Source organism: Loa loa (assembly GCF_000183805.2).
Source record: "Loa loa unplaced genomic scaffold supercont3.6, whole genome shotgun sequence".
Classification (NCBI taxonomy): domain Eukaryota; kingdom Metazoa; phylum Nematoda; class Chromadorea; order Rhabditida; family Onchocercidae; genus Loa; species Loa loa.
The window spans coordinates 874,213-893,728 of record NW_018108186.1 but is presented as its reverse complement, the minus strand read 5'-3'; the positions used below and the strand labels follow the sequence as shown (position 1 = coordinate 893,728).

Sequence of the window (19,516 nt, the reverse complement as noted above, 5' to 3'; positions counted from 1 at the left end):
TTTATCTTCTCAATTAGCGCTGTTTACCTCATTCCATTTCTGTCTGATTGACGATTTTATCAGTTTCAAAGTTCCTATTAGAAATTTGAGATGTGTTATTGTGTTTTTGGAATCCTAAAAGAAACATCAGGCTAGCATACAATCTCAGGTTTTATTTCAGCAACATAATGAAAATGAAACGAACTTGTCATCGAGCACTGCTTGCCACTTACGTATGATTTGGGTACCAGTAAAGAATGTTGACGACCGATGGTACTCATTTAGAAATTTGGTATCAATGCAGTCATCTATCCGAATTTTGATTGATTTACCACTGCAGCAAAGCAACTGCCATGCACTTAATTTTTCAGAGCTATCTTCAACAATTCTGACACCCACTGTATACTGTAAGCAATAATACAACACTAAAGAGGTCAGATTTGTTTAAAAAGATATTCTTATGGATGTCATTTGAAGCAGTTGAATCAATGTTACTTATTTATACTGTGACGGATACCCAAAAAATGCGAGTTGAGTCGGAAAGATGCAACTGCTTGTTTGTCTTACAAATTCTAGTTTCTAGTTATGATTCGTATTATCTTTTCAATTAGACTTGTTTGACAAAAACTCCATGGGGAGAGTAGCAATTGTGTTAGTGAAGAGAATTCAAGTAAGTTTCGAAGACGACAGTGAATTGTTCTCTGCTTCCATCTTGACTTCATTGTGATCCTATCATTAGCATAGGTTGGGCCAAGAAATTAAGAGACAGATGTTTCCTAAGAAGGTGTTTCTATGTTTGTGTCCATGTGAAGAAGACGAGGGTTCGTCTTCTTGGGAATAAATGAAGTGAATAGCATTTGGTATTGAATGGACTTGGTTGTCCCTTAGAAATCTATCTCTACTAGTCGAACATTAGTTCTACTCCCGATAATTACTCCTCTGTAAGCTATAAATCCTACAACGTCAATAATTGAAAATATGCTAGCACCGTATGAAAGAAGAGTACTGCTGTTAGTGAATTAAGTTCTTACCTGATCGCTTCCGCAACTTAAATATATGTCATCTAAGTAGGATGATGCGCTATCCGACATCCTACACGTTTCATTCATCCGCTGCAAAAATAAACCAATATGAGCCGAAAGTTGTATCCCAAATTTGCAAATTATAATGTCAAGTATTCGAATGTGCTATTGATTTCAACGTAGAATTGTTTGATAGTATTGGCTACTCATCTACGTGTCTATTTTAAATTAAAAAATGAACATCAAGTTGAACTGGAAAGAACAGACCGTATAAATACTGTCGAATGTTGAACATGCAAATTTGTAATAGCGTTCTTTACCAACAAAAGCAGTGTTGAAAGTTGATAGGTAAGAGCCTTGAGGACACTGGAAAGTTGTTGATACATAAGGACGCACTGTTTCAAACAGTAAGCTAATGCAGGCTGCTGTTTGCCACATCGTTTCTTTGCTATAAATAGATATTATATTTTCAGATTTTGAAGTTTTATATCTCTTTGATATTTAAGTGGAAATAACTTTCATCTGAAATCTGATTTGATAAGCCACAAATAAGTTCTGCATCTATGTGCCTATATTAAATCATGAGAATTATTTCAAAAAGTAAACGTCAACTTGGACTGAAAAGATTTATCTTCGTCCAAAACTTCCCAAATTATAATGAATTTGTCACCATTCATAAATCAAACCTTTTCATTTTGTTAGGGAGAAACTGAGCTGACAATTAATGATTCCAAAACACGAAATTTTCCAATTCAATGAATTTCATTGCGTCATCAACTTCTAAAAACCATAAATGCGAAATGAAACCATTTTTGAAAACATGCTGTGGATTTTAGCTGATACTTTAGGAACGATCAAAATTTGATTGTGAAATTGAGGAAATAGAATTCCACCCCAGGTGAAGGACAACAATAGCAATAATAATAACAATAATAACAATATTAATAATAATAATAATAATAAAATAATAGTAATAATAATAATAATAATAATAATAATAATAATAATAATAATAATAAATAATAATAATAATAATAATAATAGCAACAATACGAACAATATTTTCTGATTCCAAGGCATATAGACCATGAAATGGGGCAAGACATGGAAATTTCACCAGCAAATGATGCCCACTCTAAGGTGATGATGGAAATGATGAGAGTAGTGAATTGTTGAGGTGTGGTACATTGTAGATTGTCAGGTGACATTGACCCCTTGTCATTTACGCAGCCATTCACGAAACTTTTTAATCCCTTTTTTCACATTTAACGGAGCATAAAAATTTCAATATTCCTTTTCACTTACTGTATGCAATATGAAAAGCTCTATATCTTCAGCTTGATCTCATCTCTGTTTTATTATACCAACATTGTGCATATCGGTTTTCATATATAGGAATTAGTTATTTTGGATTTAATTTTCTGTTTTGAAGCCCCTCTTCCAGTGCTATAGAATATTCACTGAATCATTTACTCTATGCAATATGAAAAGCTCTGATGCCTAAATATAATTCCTTTAATTTCTGGTCTGTAAACTATATCTTGGAAAAAAAAAGTCATTGTGATATATTCTTCATTTTGTTATAATCTCATGCATATCAAATTCAAAAGTAGCATTTTTGATCTCCCAATTATTCATGATTTTTGGATTTCAGTACGCAAAGATGAGCGAATATTTTAAAAAAGCAATCGTAATTATGGTTGAGATGACATTTGACCATCAGAAATTTGCCCACTAAACTAGTGGTCTGCAATCTTTTCCTGACCAAGAACCACTCTGACTTTTTTGTTTATAGCAGGGACAACAAGGTTCAAACATAATGAAATTCTATCAATTTGATAAAATTTATCAAAGGGATTCAAGTATTTATAGTACAATATTACAACCTAAGTAAGCATTTCTATCGGCAACAAACAAGTCAAGGTATGTCTGAAAAAAAGACAAAAAAAATAAAACAGCCCCGCCTTTTTCTACTCGCGGATCACCTGTAGTCCAAGAACTATCAGTTGGGGACCACTACACCAACAAGCCCAGATTTCTATCATTACATAATGCTATCAAGTTAGTCTTTGGCAAGCTCCTGAAGGGTTGTTGCGGTAGTGCAGTAGGGAGGGGGTTCTGTCACTCCAAGGAATTCGGGTTCGTCTTCACCCTGTCGCATTCCAGCTCCGCATTGTCGACGCTTCATGAGCACTGCGGCGTTCAAAAAATGCGTAAACAAATGTTTGAAAGGCAAAATCGCAACCGGCTAACAACATTTCCGGTATGTTTGCCGTACTTCAAGTTTGCCACACTTCTTTAGTGCATCTCTACCGGTTGTTTTAGTCCATGTCCAGTTCAAATGGACGTAGTGCTGTTGTCGAATTGCAATGCTAAGAAGAAAGGTGAACTTTCTCGCCAATTATTAACTGCACTATATGTCATTCATTGAGTGTTTCATGGGTTGTGTATCATTTGGGATGAGTTTTAAAGGTAATTTGGATGTTCCGGTTGTGCTCATCGTTTTTGCAGTACCATCCTTTGCATCCGGCTATATCACATTTCGGTACTCGCCTGCAATTTACACAAGGTATTCCGATTCCAGTCCTGATTTTATTTGTGATAAATTGCATCGTCGTCAGGAATGTACAATCCAAACAAGTTGCAAGCTCAATTAAAAATGCTGTCCTAAATTGCTTTCGAAGAAAGGAGTGGAATAACGGAAATTCTAACCAATCTAATGGATTTTGCATTTTCAGCAGTGGAAAAAGCAACAGTTTTCCAATGATGGAATCTCCCATTGTCTTCAAATAAAATGTTATATGCACAGTTATTGTATCTTTTGATGATGAAGATACTGCTTGCTTCCCACGACATCTTTTGATCATCAAAAAATTCTCTAAAATGTTTTCTGAATTCGAGTTTTCAGAAATTCCTGGAATAAATTAAGTCAAAATTTCATCGTAGTAAGTTAAGATTAATATCTGAATAATATATTTCCTCAATTTTAAAGCTTTAGCAAAACTTGTTGGTTAATTCGATTAATTAATTTGGGATCATTATTTCTTCACCTATTTTTTTTGCGATCATGGGATCCTATTTCCCCTCCGAGGAAAATGAATTACAGAGACGAGAAAACTATACCGACGAAATCGGGATAATGATAACAAATGCTGCGAATTATCTCTCTCATTTGAACTTTTCTTCCAAGCAGCCTTCCATAACAAGGAAATCTGAGAAGAATGAAAATTTCTAAATCCGTAAAAACTTTTATTTAGTTGGGACCATGATTTCTCCACTTATTTTTCGTCTTAATAATATCTCTTCTTGGAGTTCATCCCATTTTTATCACAGGCGCTGCAATGATCTTTGGCTGATATGACATATAGATATGACAGAACTATATGATCCGCTGCCAAATTAATTAATATGCTACTATAGAATGCCATAAATTGAACATACTATTGATGTAAATGACATTATTTTTCAAAGTTGATCAGTTTTTCGATACCACAGAACAACGCAATGACACTACACAATTTTGTTCTGCTTATCTTAGGCCAAGTTGCTGGCATTTGAATCAAGAAGACAATAGTTCCTCAGTTTTCAGTAATATTGAAACAGTGTCTTAAGCAAAAAAGTTTGACCAAAAAATTTTATGGTGTACATAAAGATCTTAAACAAGTTTTCAAACCTATCTTCAAATTTTATTATGGAATTCGAATAATTTGTTGTGCATATACATTAATTAAGAATCATTAAATATCATTAATCAAGGATCATTAGTTAAGGTTATTATTAATTAATTGAAGGTCATTAAAGATTGGAAGATTATCTTTTTCAGAACCTTCAAGAAAAAAAATAATCATCGAATAATGAAATTTCAGAGCGACTGTGCTAGGCTAGTGTTTTTTGTTCTCTTCATCAACGTTGTTTTATAGCCATCCATTTTTATCGGTCCTAAAAGTCAAACGGAATATTAAAGTTTTTAAAGTCTTAAAAACAGTTTGTCTTGAATATTGGAAGGGAGTGACTGAATTTCTCGGTAGGTGAAAGATTGCAAGCTAACGTGCCACCGTTTTCCGAAAAAATTGTATGGTTTCTTCCAGTAAACTTTCTTTACATTTGTCTGGAGTGCAGCTTCTTTTTATATGATTGATAATATCATGGATGAATAGACTTTCAAACTTCTAAGTTGAGAAATCCATCGCTTCCTCTTACCATCAGCGGCAGAAGATAGCACTGAATCCAGTATGTTAAGGTGTAGGATATGTGCTCCTTGTCCCATCCTCTCCTTTCGTCTTCCTTTCTTAAAGCTTCTTTCAATGAATGAATCTTTCATTTAATACAGTAGTTCCCAGTGGTAATTCAAGAGAACTGAAATTCCTCCTGTTTTATATTATATGTCACTCTACTACATTGAGAGTTTTGATTGAAGTTTATCTTCAAATTAACGGAACTTATTGTTTTTGAATTTGTTAGTCCCTGATGAAAAAAAGTGGAAGTGGTTCTTAGTCGATAAAGAGTTGGAAACCATTTCTAATGAATGGATACGAAACCTTTTGGGACAAATTGGTTACATATCGCGACAGCAAAAGCCATAACAAAAGGACTCATCGTTCAGCGCCAGATTTCAAATCGCCCGGAAATTCAGGTCTATGTAGTGCTTACTGGTAATCTGAAAGTCAAAGATGAAGTCTTTAAAGGATAACGGTAATGATGGAGATACTGATGTGTTAGTGAATGAGGATGAAAATAAGTATTTGGATCAGATTAGACACATTTTGAAGAATGGTGAAAGAATCGATGATCGGACAGGTGTTGGGACGATCTCTGTGTTCGGGATGCATTCCGTTTATTCGCTTCGAAATGGTGAGAAGTTTTGTTATGCTAAGATCAAGTATGTCATTGCTATTTGCCATATCATTTGAAAGGACATTGTTTCCAAGATGGTTTAAAGTGAAGCTATAGGACCTTATTTGTTGAAACATTGATTCTGTAGTCATTTCGATACAGCTGTGGTTTTTTTGTAGGTGTTGTTCCGGTATTGACAACCAAACGAGTCTACTGGAAAGGTGTTGTCGAGGAACTGTTATGGTTCATTCGAGGAGATACAAATGCAAAGCATTTATCTGAGAAAGGTGTCAGGATTTGGGATGCCAATGGGTCTCGACAATTCCTTGACCAATGTGGCTTCAACGATCGATCTGAAGGAGATTTAGGACCTGTTTATGGCTTTCAGGTGGAAAATGATTTCCTGTATCAATCAAACATTCAGTGTTCAGAAATGATATCCATTACGTACTGTAGCATTTTATCCAGTGTTAGCAGTGTCAACTCACTTCATCTTATTTCACTTTCACTACAGTATTCTTTGAATTTGCTTTACTAATTTACTATTTTGCTATCATTTTTTTTCGATAGTTTTTCAACGCTGTTGAGAAAGTAATTTAATAGTGGCGACACTGCGGTGCCGAGTATCGAGGTATGGATGCTGATTACACCAACCGAGGTATCGACCAGTTATCTGAAATCATTGATCTGATCAAAAATGAGCCACACAGTCGTCGTATCATACTCAGTGCCTGGAATGTTAAAGGTGTTATTTTTGTTTTATGGTTTCTCTGCTAAAAACTCGTTTGTAATTTTTTTTCGCAAAACACTTTGGATTTGAAATTTATGGCTTTGCCGTCTTTAGATTTGAAATTAATGGTTTTACCGCCTTGTCATACGCTTGCTCAATTCGCTGTACGTAATGATGAGCTTTCGTGTCAGTTATATCAGCGTTCTGGAGACATGGTTTGATTTTGATGCCATTTTATAATTCCTTGCAATTTGATTACTGCAGTCGTACACTGAGCTTTTGATGTTTCAATTTTTGTTTGCAGGGATTGGGAGTGCCTTTTAATTTAGCGAGCTATGGACTTCTGACGCACATGATAGCACATATTTGTGGCCTTAAGGTTCATCTTTAAGATCTTGTGGTATTTTCTTTTAGACTGATTTTGAAACTTTCTAGATTCTTAACGAATCTTTTATTCAGGCTGGTTACCTATGTCATGTTTTGGGAGACGCTCATGTATATGTGAATCATGTCGACGCATTACAGGAGCAGGTTGATTATGGCTGTTTTGAATCTTAACTTCATATCTTATTTCAACTAGAGTCTTCAATAGCATACTTTTCAGCTTAGACGTCAACCACGAACGTTTCCTACTGTTCGATTCGTTGGGAATATTAAAACAATAGATGATTTCACTTACGAATCAATCATTCTTGAAAATTACCGACCGATGCCAACAATCAAAATGGCAATGGCTGTATAAATGATCTTTTTCATGTTTTCCCATAACATTGTTATCATAGTAGCTATTGAGGAAAAACTGTTTTGAATTTTCACTCTCCTCACCTCTTTCTTACAGATTGATTCAAATAGGATTTTGAGGTTGTTTTACGTTTTTTATGGTAGTTATGATATCTTTTTGTGGACTCCACTTTTACTGGTAGATTTTTATCCTATCATAGGTCATTATAGAACTGAAAAAGTTTTAATCTTTTTGGGTTCACACTCGACGTCTAATAAAAGCTTCAAAAATTGAGCAGTTCAGGTGTTAGCGAGCCTGTGTTTTTTTCCTTTCCGTCAGAAGTAAAGTTGCTAAAGGTGATTGATTGATACATTGAATGATTGATACACTCATTCAAACATTTATTGAATGACATGGTAAATCGCAGTTAAGTGTCAAATTTTACAGCTGAGCGGGGCACCCCTGACCTGGAAGAAGATTGGAGAATCTAGGATTTTCGCCTTCTGGATAAGCGAAAAATACCTGAGTATATTTGTTTCAGTACTAAATAAAACAATAGTTGTTTCCTTAGCCTGGAATCTAAATTCTGTAATGGTTTTCCCGGAGAATTCAAAAAAATAACTTCTGGCAGCAAGTATTCCCATACTCACCGAGCGGTAGTATTTTGCCATAAGCGATTTTTCGGTAAGTGGACAATCGTTGATGAAGGTGAATCTGTTTTGAACAAAGCCATGCTTTGCATTCTTCTTTGTCCGACATCTTCGACATTATCAGAGTCGAGTTTTATTCATCCAGAAAAATCACCAAATAGCATTTCACCGACGGTGGTGCTTTGTGTAACTGCTTGGATTGAGTGTTGCTGTAGAAGTTTTATATTTCAAATTTGAATAAATGCAGAAAATGAAGATTGCATTTAAAATATTAAATAGAGAGCCAGTATGTGTTTTGTGGTTTAATTCACTTTTTTAGATTGGTCGGGTGGATCTGTTCTACAAAATGGGATCCATTGTGAAAGTTTATGATGAAGACCCCACGGAAATAACATTTATTTATGATTGGCCAGTGCAAATTTTCCAGCCAGTTAATGGTTTCAATGTTTTCGGTGACACCGAAACTTTCTGCACCAATTATCGCAGTGCTAATCATGAGTGGTACCAAACTTCCATATTCTTCTGTAAATAATTCTTGCGAAGTTGGCGCTTGTAAATGACGCTGGAAGTCTCACCACTTCAAATCCGTCTTTCTTACCGGAGTAAATTGTTAGGCATGGTGTCTCTCTGGCATTTTAAGTGCACCCGGGAGTGTCAAAGTTCTTTTTAGGATGGTGCATTTGTACAGGACCAATTTTGGTGTACCATCTAGGCCTAGGATGCATCTGTATTTGGAGCAAAGTAGGGTGGTAACAACACATCCGTCACCTAAGGAATGTAAATTTTCTTTCAAGCTGCTCGATGATGATACTTATTACGGTTTGTTTTACTGCATGCTGAACTTCCGAGATTCTATGCATGAAATTTTTCCTTTTATTTTCGTCTTATTTTAATGAAAAGAAAAACGACCGGTAGTTTTCTCAGATTAAAATGTCAGCAAAATGGAATACTTTGACATAATGCTGGTAAAGATATAAATGTACTAGCTCTTGTGGGTTGAGTGAGCAGTTGCTGCAGCTTGCATTGTTATGTGTAACGAAAAGTGGCGAAAAGGAGTTAATCAAAACATTCGTGTATGCAATGTTCTAATTCCAAATTTCAATTTTAACCAGCAATGTAAACGCATGAAAATTTAAATAATGGTTACTACTTTATCGATTTATAAGAAATTGCCGTATGGAGGACACCGCGATCGATAAAATAGCATTGAAATTTGGTTTTTCCAGCTGCTTCATTATATTTCCTTTTCCTGTAGGAAGCGTAATCGCTGTACGTTCTGTGACAACGTTTTCATCACTGGACAGCTTCCGAGTACCTAGAGATTCGCAGTTTGTGGATTCATTGACACAGTGTTTCACGAATCAATCTAATAGTGGTATATGATGCCTGCATTAGCAAAAATCTTGTTAAGAACCAGTTCATACGAAATAAACCAAGAAAACAGAAAACTCACATTTCTGCTCAGTTCTTTTCGTGACCGTATAACTGACAGGCAATTTTGCGATTTTTTAAAGAATTTTTACCAATATTGGTGTGGCGTATTTCAGGAAAAACAATCGTGATTACGGTTGACCTTTTGTTCAGCACAGAATCTTTTAATTTGGGCTTTAGTAGTTGGATGAGCTTGGTTCCAGCACCTCCTGCTGATACTGCAAACGATTTTCGGTTCAGAGTTCTTAGCAATGGGAACGCGTAAGTCTTTTCATTTTCCTTTCAGTACTGATAAGAGGGAGATTATTAATAGACGGGTTTTTTATACGTCTTTTCGATTCTGATAAGTGGATTTATTGCCTATGCAATTATTATCAGCAGATATTTAAATAGAATCGATGATGAATGTGAAATGATAACGTTCGGAAATATTGAAACGTCTCTCATAGAGAAGAAATATATGATAAGGTGGAAATTTGAAATTTGTTTGATATTTTTAAAATTTTTGTTGTAAGAAGTTTCCACTTTAGAACTCAACCTAATGACGCCACTCTTTTCAGCGATTTTACCATACACTGTCGGGATGGTGATCTTAAAATATCGAAAAGTGCGTTATTCTTAAGTTCTGATTACTTTCGCTTCCTGTTCACTGCAAATGATGAAGGACTAATGTCTAAAGAACAGTCAGTACCGGATTACAGTCTGGAATCCGTTCGCAAGGTGTTTCCAACATTATAACAAATTAAAGTTACAAAAAATCAAGATTAAAAATTATTTCTTGCTAAAAAAATATTGACATATTAAAAATTTCCCTTTCTTTTCACAAATCTATATGACTTGGGAACTGCCAGAAATCACGGAAAAAAATATTTGTATATTGGACAAAGGTAATTCCAGGGAAAAACTTGTTCCATTTTAAGGTGCTAGTGTTTATGATTACGGGCACATTCGAGATGCCACACAATTTGACACCGGAATTGGCTAGGGAGCTAATTGATATAGCAATGCATTTCAAACCCTTGAATCGTGATGCGTTCAGAAATACTATTCATCGTGCTCTTTGTAAACTGTTACTGGAAGTAAGACATTTTATTCTCCCCTTTCGTAAATTTTATTCTGCAGTGCTGAACAAGATATAGGAAAGTCATTTCCTAAATGATTTCCAATGAAATGGAACTCTCTTGGGCCTGAACATGTCAGAAATTTTAGAAGTTGGACTTTTATGGTGAAGTAAAGTACCTGTTTTTTGGCGAAGTAAAGTATCTGTTATAAGTATTATTCTTTCACGACAGTTTCAGGATTTTTCAGTCTTGGACAAGATTGTTCATTTTCTGGTGTTTGCACATGAAATGAATTTATCACAGTTGAAAATAATGTGCATGTCAGTTATCGTTTATGAACATTATAAACGGTTTAAGCAGGAGTATAATGAGGAAGTAATGTTTCCTATATTTCTTAAAATAATAGTTGAAAAGATACTTTATGCTGAAAATGAGGAACGACTGTTATTCACAAATTCGATTTAAGAAATTTACCAGTAGGGTTCTCGGTTTACCAATAACTGGTGTACATGAATGTCAGTTTTAATTAAGTTAAACTAATGATTCTTGAAGGAGTGTTTGTATTTCTTACAGTCACCAAATGCAGATCACCGAGCGCTTCATGAACGTTTGCGTCGTAGTGGCTTCCTTTTAACCGTTTCTCCATTATCACGAATTGACTCTATTCGACGACAATCCCTCAAATGTCGACGAGTGTTTCGGTATGGAAGGAAATCGAGTCAAAATTCATTCCGAATGCCTAGAAATTCGAGTGATACAATGTGGAATGATATGGATTAGTGTTATCATTTTCATTCCATTTTTGAAACACTTTCGTAGAATACATGTAAGTTATTATTATTACTGTTATCATTATCACTTTATTATTACTGTTATTATTATTATTATTTTTATTGTTATCATTAGTATAGTTGAGTTTCTATTAATAAATTAGAATGGGTTAGATAAAATTAAAAGTGAAAAGAAGTAAAGAAAGTAGATGATCACTTATGACTGACACTCCATCGTTGATTTATTAAGTCCGTTACCAGTGAGGACGGTAAGAAGATAAAGACGAAATTCCATGAATTAAGCAAGCATAGGAAAAATATTTTTTTTTAAGGTCTTTTATACTATAGAGGACAATGAGCGTTCTAGGAATCTTTGAGGAAATCTTTTTCAAAGGATCTTCATTATTGGAGCCTCTCTTTGCATTTTATGAGATGATGTTTCATGGAATGTGAGGAGACAGTTCTAAAAGGCGCAGAAAATAAGTTGTGTGAAATTTTAAGGAGGTAAGGAAAATAGGTGAGAAAGTTAGGAATCAAAAAAAAGACTGGGTTCGTGCCAGAAATGAGGTGACTGGTATGTGAAAAAAAAAGGATATGGGAAAAGGATTCATGAAATGTTTGAAAAAAAGAAGGATGACGTCAAAGAAAGATGTCATGAAAGTTGGATGTAAACATTAATTCTTCTGATTCGGTAACTCTGATGCTGGTCGCATTCAACAATACTGCCTTACTAATAGTGGTCTGATAGTGTCTTGAAATCATTTCTGGAATGTTGTCTAATTTCCTTGTCACTTCGAAGGACAAACTGCAATTCTTCTAAGTTTAACACTTTTAAGTTTAACTCAGCGATGGAATATTAAACTCACTGGAAGATTTGAGAATTAATTTTCGTTCTTGTTTCATGCATATCAAATAATTTGGCTGTAGCAGTACAGATTGGATGAATGTTTAAACCGTATTTTTAAGGTATATACTTGGCCCTAACCTAATTCTCGCTGCAGGAAAGAGTTAGATTTCCGGGAAATGTAAAATTTGAAACTATCGTTGTCAGAACAATCTATAGGAGACATTTGTGTTTTGTCTAGAAACGCCAAAAAAAGATAAAAGAAGATATTGGATTAAATGTTGCTTTGCTGTACTTGACACGATGAGGAAGCATCTTCTGAAGGGAAAAGGATGGAGTCGGAGAAGTTCTGATACTTTCAGTCCCCGTCGCATTCTGTTTCCCTGCTCTGCTTTCAAATCCATCGTTCCACCCTCTTCCCTTTTCTTTTGTCATGTTCCCAATTTCGATTTCGGTGCCAGGTTGCGCATAGCAAAGTACATTTTTGGCGCATTTTTCGAGCAACGTACTACACCACAATAGTGCACTATAGTCGGTTTTCTTTCCGGCAGTTACCCTTTCTTTTTCCATTCAATACCTCCTGTTAGTTCGGTCACTTCAGAACGTTCACTCTATTTCCTTTGTCATCTTCTTGAGGGTTTTCTTTTATTTCTTGTTGCGAGATTATGTGAAATTCCATTTCAAGGTACATCAAAAACTTTTAAATGTGGTGGTTAATATGCGCTTGCTTACTCGATGCTGCTACTTTTTCATCCCCATTCTTAAAATGCACTAACTACCTTTCTCTCCTTTCTCGGTCCATTTTCTCTACTATTTGCCGTTTCGCCTGACAGTGCTCATGTAACGCATATGTTTTTAGGTTTCCTTTTTATCCGATGATTTATTTACCGAATTGACCATTTTCTGGTTTGCCTTCTTTGTATACTTATTGCTGCGTGTATTGCGTATGTTACTTAGTACGTTGAATCGTGAATTTTCAAGAATCATCAAGACTGTCGGATCAAGTAAAGGTTGTTCCCTTGGCATCAAATTTTCATCGCGAAAGTGTAGTGCATTTGAAACTGTAGATGATAAATTGATCTTATGAAGTTTTCTAATGCTTCTTACTCTGCGAACGACACGGCCGAGAAATTTGTTATACCAGAGGGAATTTATTTAAAAATTTTTCATCAGATTCATGAATGAATCAATAATTGAACTTATCGGACTTTAATGGAACATCTTACGGAGGCCGTCTCATTTTTGCTTTATGAATCTAGTGAGATACGACAAATTTCGTGTATTAAAATAAAATATGAGAGGGGCAGCTATAGCATTCTAAATTGCTCATTTCTTGGTCAAAGCAGTAATCAACAGATTGGTGGAATGTAGTAGTATACATAGCGATTGCATATTCGGTTTATTAACGTCCCATTAAAAGACTGTCATTTCCATATGCAATTAATTATCACATACTTCATTTTAATTATTCGCCTCAGGTTTATTATTAATATATGTGGAAGAGCATGAGGAATTTTTAACAAATTCTTTGTAACAGTTGTACATGGACACCTATGAAAATATTCGGTCGTTGACATTACTGGATATATGATTATTTAGCAAGGATTAAATGTGAACTATTTGATTTTCTATGCCTATACATCATTGACTGACAATCGCTGATCTGTTGATAAGTATAATACAGAATAAAAACATGTGCGTGGGCGTTGAGATTTCCATTAAGACTCAAAAATCTATTTCGTTTTAAAGTACATAGTTACTTTTTTGTAACTCAGAAAATCAATGCAAATACGATTCACTAGAGGAAATGTTTAATTATCAAATAACTATGTCTAACTTCATTTGTTCACATTCTGTTTCTCAGCTTTGCACAATACAGGAATCTGAAATGCATACAGAAATGGAATAAAGTTATGAGGTTTTGTTGAATTGCAGAAATAGATTACTACAATGCATCATCTATTCTCTCTTGTGTCTATTATCCTACTCTTTTCATTTCTCATTTTTCGATTTTTATCGTAGCAGTTTATAGCTTCCTTGGTTTATGTTTAATTACTTAGATTCTGAGTGACAAATAAGCCATCATTTTTCCCTTCCGAACTATCATGTAAAGCATTTCTGTAACATGAATAATGTAGTAGCAACCAAACCTTGATAACGTCCTTAATATTTTGCGAATTGATTTAGTTTTTATGGATGCTTTTTCCCAAGCGTCATGCCGTGCACAGCCTACCAAGGTAATGTGGAAAAACTGCAGATTAACTAAGATATCCAGTTCTCATCCACCTTTAATTGGGATCACAACATTAGCAATAACAGACTTTGTTATGTTGCTGATGGCATTTTGATCTTATTCTAATTAAGATTTGAGTACATGCATATTTTTTCAAAATTAGTTTGAAATTTTACAATAACTCGCCTGTTACCCATCAACTAATCTACTTCATCTTTTTTGTCACTCCAATAACAATAGAATTATCAAATTTTCTCGAATTCAGTTACGAAGAGTTTGAGTTGAGGTCTGTGGAGGAAATCAGTGCTGTTGAACTGTTTCAGCTAACGGATTTCATGCTTCTCAAAGGAACTGATTGGTACTCGATTAAGGCATATTTTTCTGTAGGTTGAAGTTAACAACAAAAATCTTTTAATAGCTGAAATTAGATTTTGGGAAGAATTAATTCGATCAAAAGAATCAAATGATATCGGTCTGCTGATCTTATTTATGTGTAAAATGACAAGTGTTGTTTTTCTTTTTTCTTTTTTTCTGTAAAATACACTATTTGTTAAATATCTATCTGAGAATATCTTCTGCTTCCTAGAAAAATTGTTCGTGTTGAAATGCTTTAAAAAATTGACAGTAAAACCGAATGGAATGAAGATATAGTACAAAATGAATTAAAACAACGAAAGAACGTGCTTGGAAAGAAAAACGTTGCAAACTTTATCTGTGAAAATAATATATGATTATTTACGGATATGGGTGAAGCTTCAATTAGTCCGATGCGGCCAAGAAAATTAGCCAAGATGCTTCTTGCATTATAGAATCGGAAAAAGTTAAGAAAGCATCCAAAAGAATTATCCAATATCTCTATTGATATGCATAAATAATTGAGAATCTTGAACTAAATATGCCAGATTTCTGAGAACTGTTAAGTTTTTTATGGGCTGAATAACGAGCAAACTGTAATATCCCGGCAATCCAATACTAAATTTTAACACATGACACATTAATGAGTTGAACCGAAGTATTACAAATCTTTTCCTTTGCCAACCTTTTTTGGAAGAAAGATGGTGCAATGAAAATGTTCGAAATAATTCAGTTTATCAGGATCACACTTTGTGGAAATGGTGCATTATACAAAAGCACGCTAACAGAATGAGGCAGAAGTAATAAGTCCAAACTACTTGAATTGAGTATATAATGGGCACCATAACATTTGTATCTCACAACAAGTATCATACATCAATTAAACGGCTTACCTTAACAGTGTGCGAAGAATCAGATCAGTTTACCATATAATACCATTGGATCACTTTATAGCAGTAGTAGCATTAGTATCAGTAGGACTGAAATATATCAGAAGAATTGCAACCGCTTCACCCATTTCACTTCGGTGCTATTCCCTTGAATTTTGTGATTCTTTCTCAGTAATCCTAGCCTGAGTGAGTAATATCATTTATATCGATTTCATCATCATTTAAAAAACTGGGAGAACGACTTTTTATAAAATTAAAGTAAAACATGGTTCCTTGCTCTCTAAATTACTGGTGTAAATTGCTAAGGTCATGACAGATTTCACCTATGTGCATTGAAATTGAATTATGAGAAAGTTTAAAAGCAATAAGATCTATCTGGCACTAGATACTGTTATCTTTGATGACAGCGGAATTTCGCATGGCTTTTGCAGATGATTATGCTTTTATGTTTCTGCAAAATGTTAACAGTAATTTGATGCAAGTAGAGTCTACTTGATCGTTTGAATTGAAAATGTTCATGCTGAGATGATAACTGCATGCTTTCCTGGTATTCATGCTGTTGCGTAATAGCTGGATGTCATCATTTGCCAAATTCAAATAGAAACTGGAGAGTATCTAAATTTTGCTACAGCAACAGCTATTCTGCTCCTCTTTTATATATATAAAACTAAAGAGGCAACTAGAGAAAGAAATATCACTTCCACATACTTTCATCAATCAATTGTTTTGCGCAGTTAGTCGATGCTTCAGATTTGGTTGTCATTTGCAGTTATTTATAAATATTTATTTCTTCTTTAAAGCTTTATTCAGCGGGAGAAAAATCATATTTCAACATGAAACTGAAAAGAAATTGAATTTCTATATTCAAAAAAAAAAAACTAGAAAGTTGTTTTTGAAAAGGCACACAGTATAGGTTGGGATGCTTGAAATTTCGAGAAAATTTAAATTCCCAATAACAGAATTTTGTAATGTTGGTAATAGGTTTAATGATTCAACATAAGGTTGCATGTTGTTTGCAAATATAGGACATATTACTGTATTCAATGTCCTGTAATTCCAGAATGTTGGCCCTCTCATCTAGTCTTTTTATTTTCAAATGATCAGTAAAAATAAGATGAATTTAGAGGATGAACATTATAAGTTTCAAGAACGATGCAAGAGAAGAGGGAGAAATAAGTTTAAGGAACATTGTTTGATGTGGTCTTGTACATTCCAGTTCATTTTTATAAAACAGAAAAAGTGCTATTTCACAGGAAGTAGAGGGAAAATTCAGCTTTCATCATAAGAATACATGCTCGTATAATAATAACTAATTTTCAGAGAGCACTTTTTAAAGAGGTGAACATAGATGAAATTGATATTTGATTAAAGGGATGAAAATAGGTGAAACTGATATTTGATAACTGCTTCAGCAAATGCAAAATTATTCTAATAACATCAGCCGATTGTTAGGTAAGTCCATTCTTTGCTACTAACTAAAGCTAAAATTGTCGAGAAAATCAGTTTTAATTTATTCAGTATCCAGGCTATCGACGACAAAGTTTATTTACAGTGAATATGTAATAGAACAGCTCAAGCAAGAATTGGATTTATAATTCTTACAATTGGATTATATTGTTGTTGTGAAGATTAGAAGACACCGGTGTACTAAGTTACACGTAAGTTGTACGTAAGTTAAGGGTAAAATAGAGTGAATTGGCCTCCTAGGGTTATGGCTTATAAGAAAAGTTTGTTTGTCATAATCCAAGAGATAGATCAGACCGACTGACCCCAAAGATAATCTTTACAAGATTCAAAAGTCGATATATTTAGATAAAACTCGATTTATCAACAAAAGTCATCGATAATGCCACCTAATTAGTGCAGGAGTAATTGTTAAGTTAAATCCTTTATCTATTTGACATAAATTTCATGAAGTGTGAATCCGATGTAGAATCAAATAATAAATATAAAAGAAATTTTATGCTGACATGTATCACTGGAAATCAGAGTTTATTATTTGTATGACTCATCCAACAATACTTCATTTTAAAAAAGATGAAGAGGACACCTCTTATGCAGAGTTCCTTTAAGTATATAGTACTCTTTCTTCAGTATTTAATGTTTCTGTAATTCCTTCTATCAGCTTGTGAAATATCAATCTCATTCACCATTTATAATGCAAACATTCCCGCTCAAATTAAAGTTTTTATCAGAATCTCACACAAATACCTACGTATGAGGGATGCATTACCCGATAATTACTAGATATTTTAATATCATATGATAGGTGGGTATTCGCTTCCAATATTATTCAAAATAGAAGAAGGAAAGGAGATATGATAACCCTGATAAATCAAATATAAAGGGATGTTTCGTTTAATGTCAACTTCTCTCCAATTAAATGAATCCTTTAAATGAAGGGAAATATAATGATCGTTTTTCACGAGAGTAATGGAATTAATTCAAATTTTGAAATAGAAATGTCATAAATACAAAACTATTAAACTACTTTTAAATTAATAAGCAATACATGAATCATGCTTATCATCAAAAGTGATTGCTCACTTAGTGCTACTGCATTTATGGAAAACTTACTCAGAGTTCATGCATCGAAAAGAATGCAGCATCAATTTTCAATGCGAGATGGTTATGAGAGCAGTTGAGTAGATAGGATAGGAGCTTACCTGTGATAATTACTAGGTAGCAGTTGTAACTATCATCTGTCATCGTTTTTTTAATGATTCCTTTCTCCTTTACAGAATGCCTGAATCGTGTCATATCAGTTGTCAACAACCCACCGAGAAAGAATGCAGTGGTCTTAAGTCAGACGTTCACAACTTGCTTTGAAAAATGTTTTTGTATATTTGAGTTAAAGATACATTTTTTTGGTCAGCAGATACAGTGTAAACAAGAAGGTTTAGAGCATACTACAGAGAGGGAAGATGGTACATGGTAATGCTGTATAGAAACCAGATTTTCGATGGTTAGCGTGCAAGTGTCGCAGATGACATATCATCCTAATATGATGTGGAATATGACAATACATCTCTTCAAGATTTCTCGGACGTTCATTTAAATTTTATTTATTTTGAGATACTGACACTAGATTCGGACAGAGTAACTCCATTTTAGGTATTGCACTTCGTGATAATTTGACTTCCGCTATTATTGCGAACCATAAATTTAGTTCATATAAAATATTACGTCTTCATAAGTACTAAAGGGCAATGAGAGAGAGATGGTTACAAGTAGGGCTATTTCGATGATTATTGGTGAAGTGTTCGGTTCATGTTTTTTCTGGCTCGCTTTTTATCGGTCGGAGTATCACTTTTCAACGCTCTTGGATTTGCAATAGCAAATTGGCTTGTAGTAGTGGCTTACAATATTACAGGCTTTGGAAAAGATAACACATGCTTACTGAAGTCGCATTTGTAAATCGCTGGTCAAAATTTCAGATTTAGAAGTACTTGTGACAATGCTAAATATATCGAAATAGAGCTGAATTAGTTGGAAAGGGAAAGGGTGAATATAAGGGCGTGAATATCATGGTGTTGGCGGGAGGAACAGTCGAGATCAGTTTAGGGATGGATGACGCGCAGTATTTATTGCACTGCACGGTTCATTTTCCTTACAGTTCTCCTGGACTTCAAAAATCTGTTGCACGTGGCTATGCAAGAAGAATGCTGCAATCAATGACAGGACAGGGTTCAGGGTAACAACAGCACATAGAGATACTCATTAAATGGGCCACAGTATGACTAACACTGACATCTGCGCCAGACAGTGCAGCGAATGACTAGCACACACTGGAAAGTTCACTTTTGAATCAAACATTATGCGATGGATGGCTATTGCATCTTCTTCGATAAAACTTATATATATGTATATATATATATACATATATGCATATATATATATATATATATATATATATATATATATATATATATATATATATATATATATATATATATATATATATATATATATATATTATATTATATATATATATATAT

General features: G+C 34.2%; 7 protein-coding genes across 7 annotated transcripts; 3 read left to right on the top strand and 4 right to left on the bottom strand.

The window, feature by feature from the left end:
* Positions 1–95: 95 nt before the first annotated feature.
* LOAG_05745 (hypothetical protein) lies at positions 96–1,439 on the bottom strand (the record flags this gene model as incomplete). Its single annotated transcript, XM_020446959.1, has 4 exons — positions 96–114; positions 185–384; positions 1,011–1,091; positions 1,269–1,439. 4 exons carry the CDS (start codon positions 1,437–1,439, stop codon positions 96–98), a joined length of 471 nt encoding a protein of 156 aa, XP_020302761.1.
* A 354-nt stretch (positions 1,440–1,793) lies between these two features.
* Positions 1,794–2,251, bottom strand: LOAG_05744 (hypothetical protein; the record flags this gene model as incomplete). Its single annotated transcript, XM_003141281.1, has 1 exon — positions 1,794–2,251. A coding segment is annotated over one exon (309 nt), but the record flags the coding sequence as incomplete, so codon positions are not given.
* A 1,200-nt stretch (positions 2,252–3,451) lies between these two features.
* Positions 3,452–3,868, bottom strand: LOAG_05743 (hypothetical protein; the record flags this gene model as incomplete). The annotated part of the gene is made up of 2 exons (XM_003141280.2): positions 3,452–3,554; positions 3,714–3,868. 2 exons carry the CDS (start codon positions 3,866–3,868, stop codon positions 3,452–3,454), a joined length of 258 nt encoding a protein of 85 aa, XP_003141328.2.
* A 1,697-nt stretch (positions 3,869–5,565) lies between these two features.
* Positions 5,566–7,473, top strand: LOAG_05742 (thymidylate synthase). The gene is made up of 7 exons (XM_003141279.2): positions 5,566–5,852; positions 6,014–6,222; positions 6,438–6,579; positions 6,679–6,779; positions 6,869–6,943; positions 7,024–7,095; positions 7,169–7,473. The coding sequence occupies exons 1-7, from the start codon at positions 5,672–5,674 to the stop codon at positions 7,304–7,306; spliced, it is 918 nt and encodes a 305-aa protein (XP_003141327.1). The 5' UTR covers positions 5,566–5,671; the 3' UTR covers positions 7,307–7,473.
* Positions 7,474–8,281: 808 nt separating this feature from the next.
* Positions 8,282–11,207, top strand: LOAG_05741 (hypothetical protein; the record flags this gene model as incomplete). Its single annotated transcript, XM_003141278.1, has 8 exons — positions 8,282–8,436; positions 8,606–8,754; positions 9,191–9,310; positions 9,483–9,627; positions 9,927–10,086; positions 10,287–10,445; positions 10,665–10,802; positions 11,001–11,207. 8 exons carry the CDS (start codon positions 8,282–8,284, stop codon positions 11,205–11,207), a joined length of 1,233 nt encoding a protein of 410 aa, XP_003141326.1.
* Positions 11,208–12,278: 1,071 nt separating this feature from the next.
* On the bottom strand, positions 12,279–12,611 carry LOAG_05740 (hypothetical protein; the record flags this gene model as incomplete). Its single annotated transcript, XM_003141277.1, has 1 exon — positions 12,279–12,611. One exon carries the CDS (start codon positions 12,609–12,611, stop codon positions 12,279–12,281), a length of 333 nt encoding a protein of 110 aa, XP_003141325.1.
* Positions 12,612–18,037: 5,426 nt separating this feature from the next.
* On the top strand, positions 18,038–18,721 carry LOAG_05739 (hypothetical protein; the record flags this gene model as incomplete). Its single annotated transcript, XM_003141276.1, has 4 exons — positions 18,038–18,146; positions 18,260–18,315; positions 18,376–18,445; positions 18,594–18,721. The coding sequence occupies 4 exons, from the start codon at positions 18,038–18,040 to the stop codon at positions 18,719–18,721; spliced, it is 363 nt and encodes a 120-aa protein (XP_003141324.1).
* Positions 18,722–19,516: the final 795 nt, after the last annotated feature.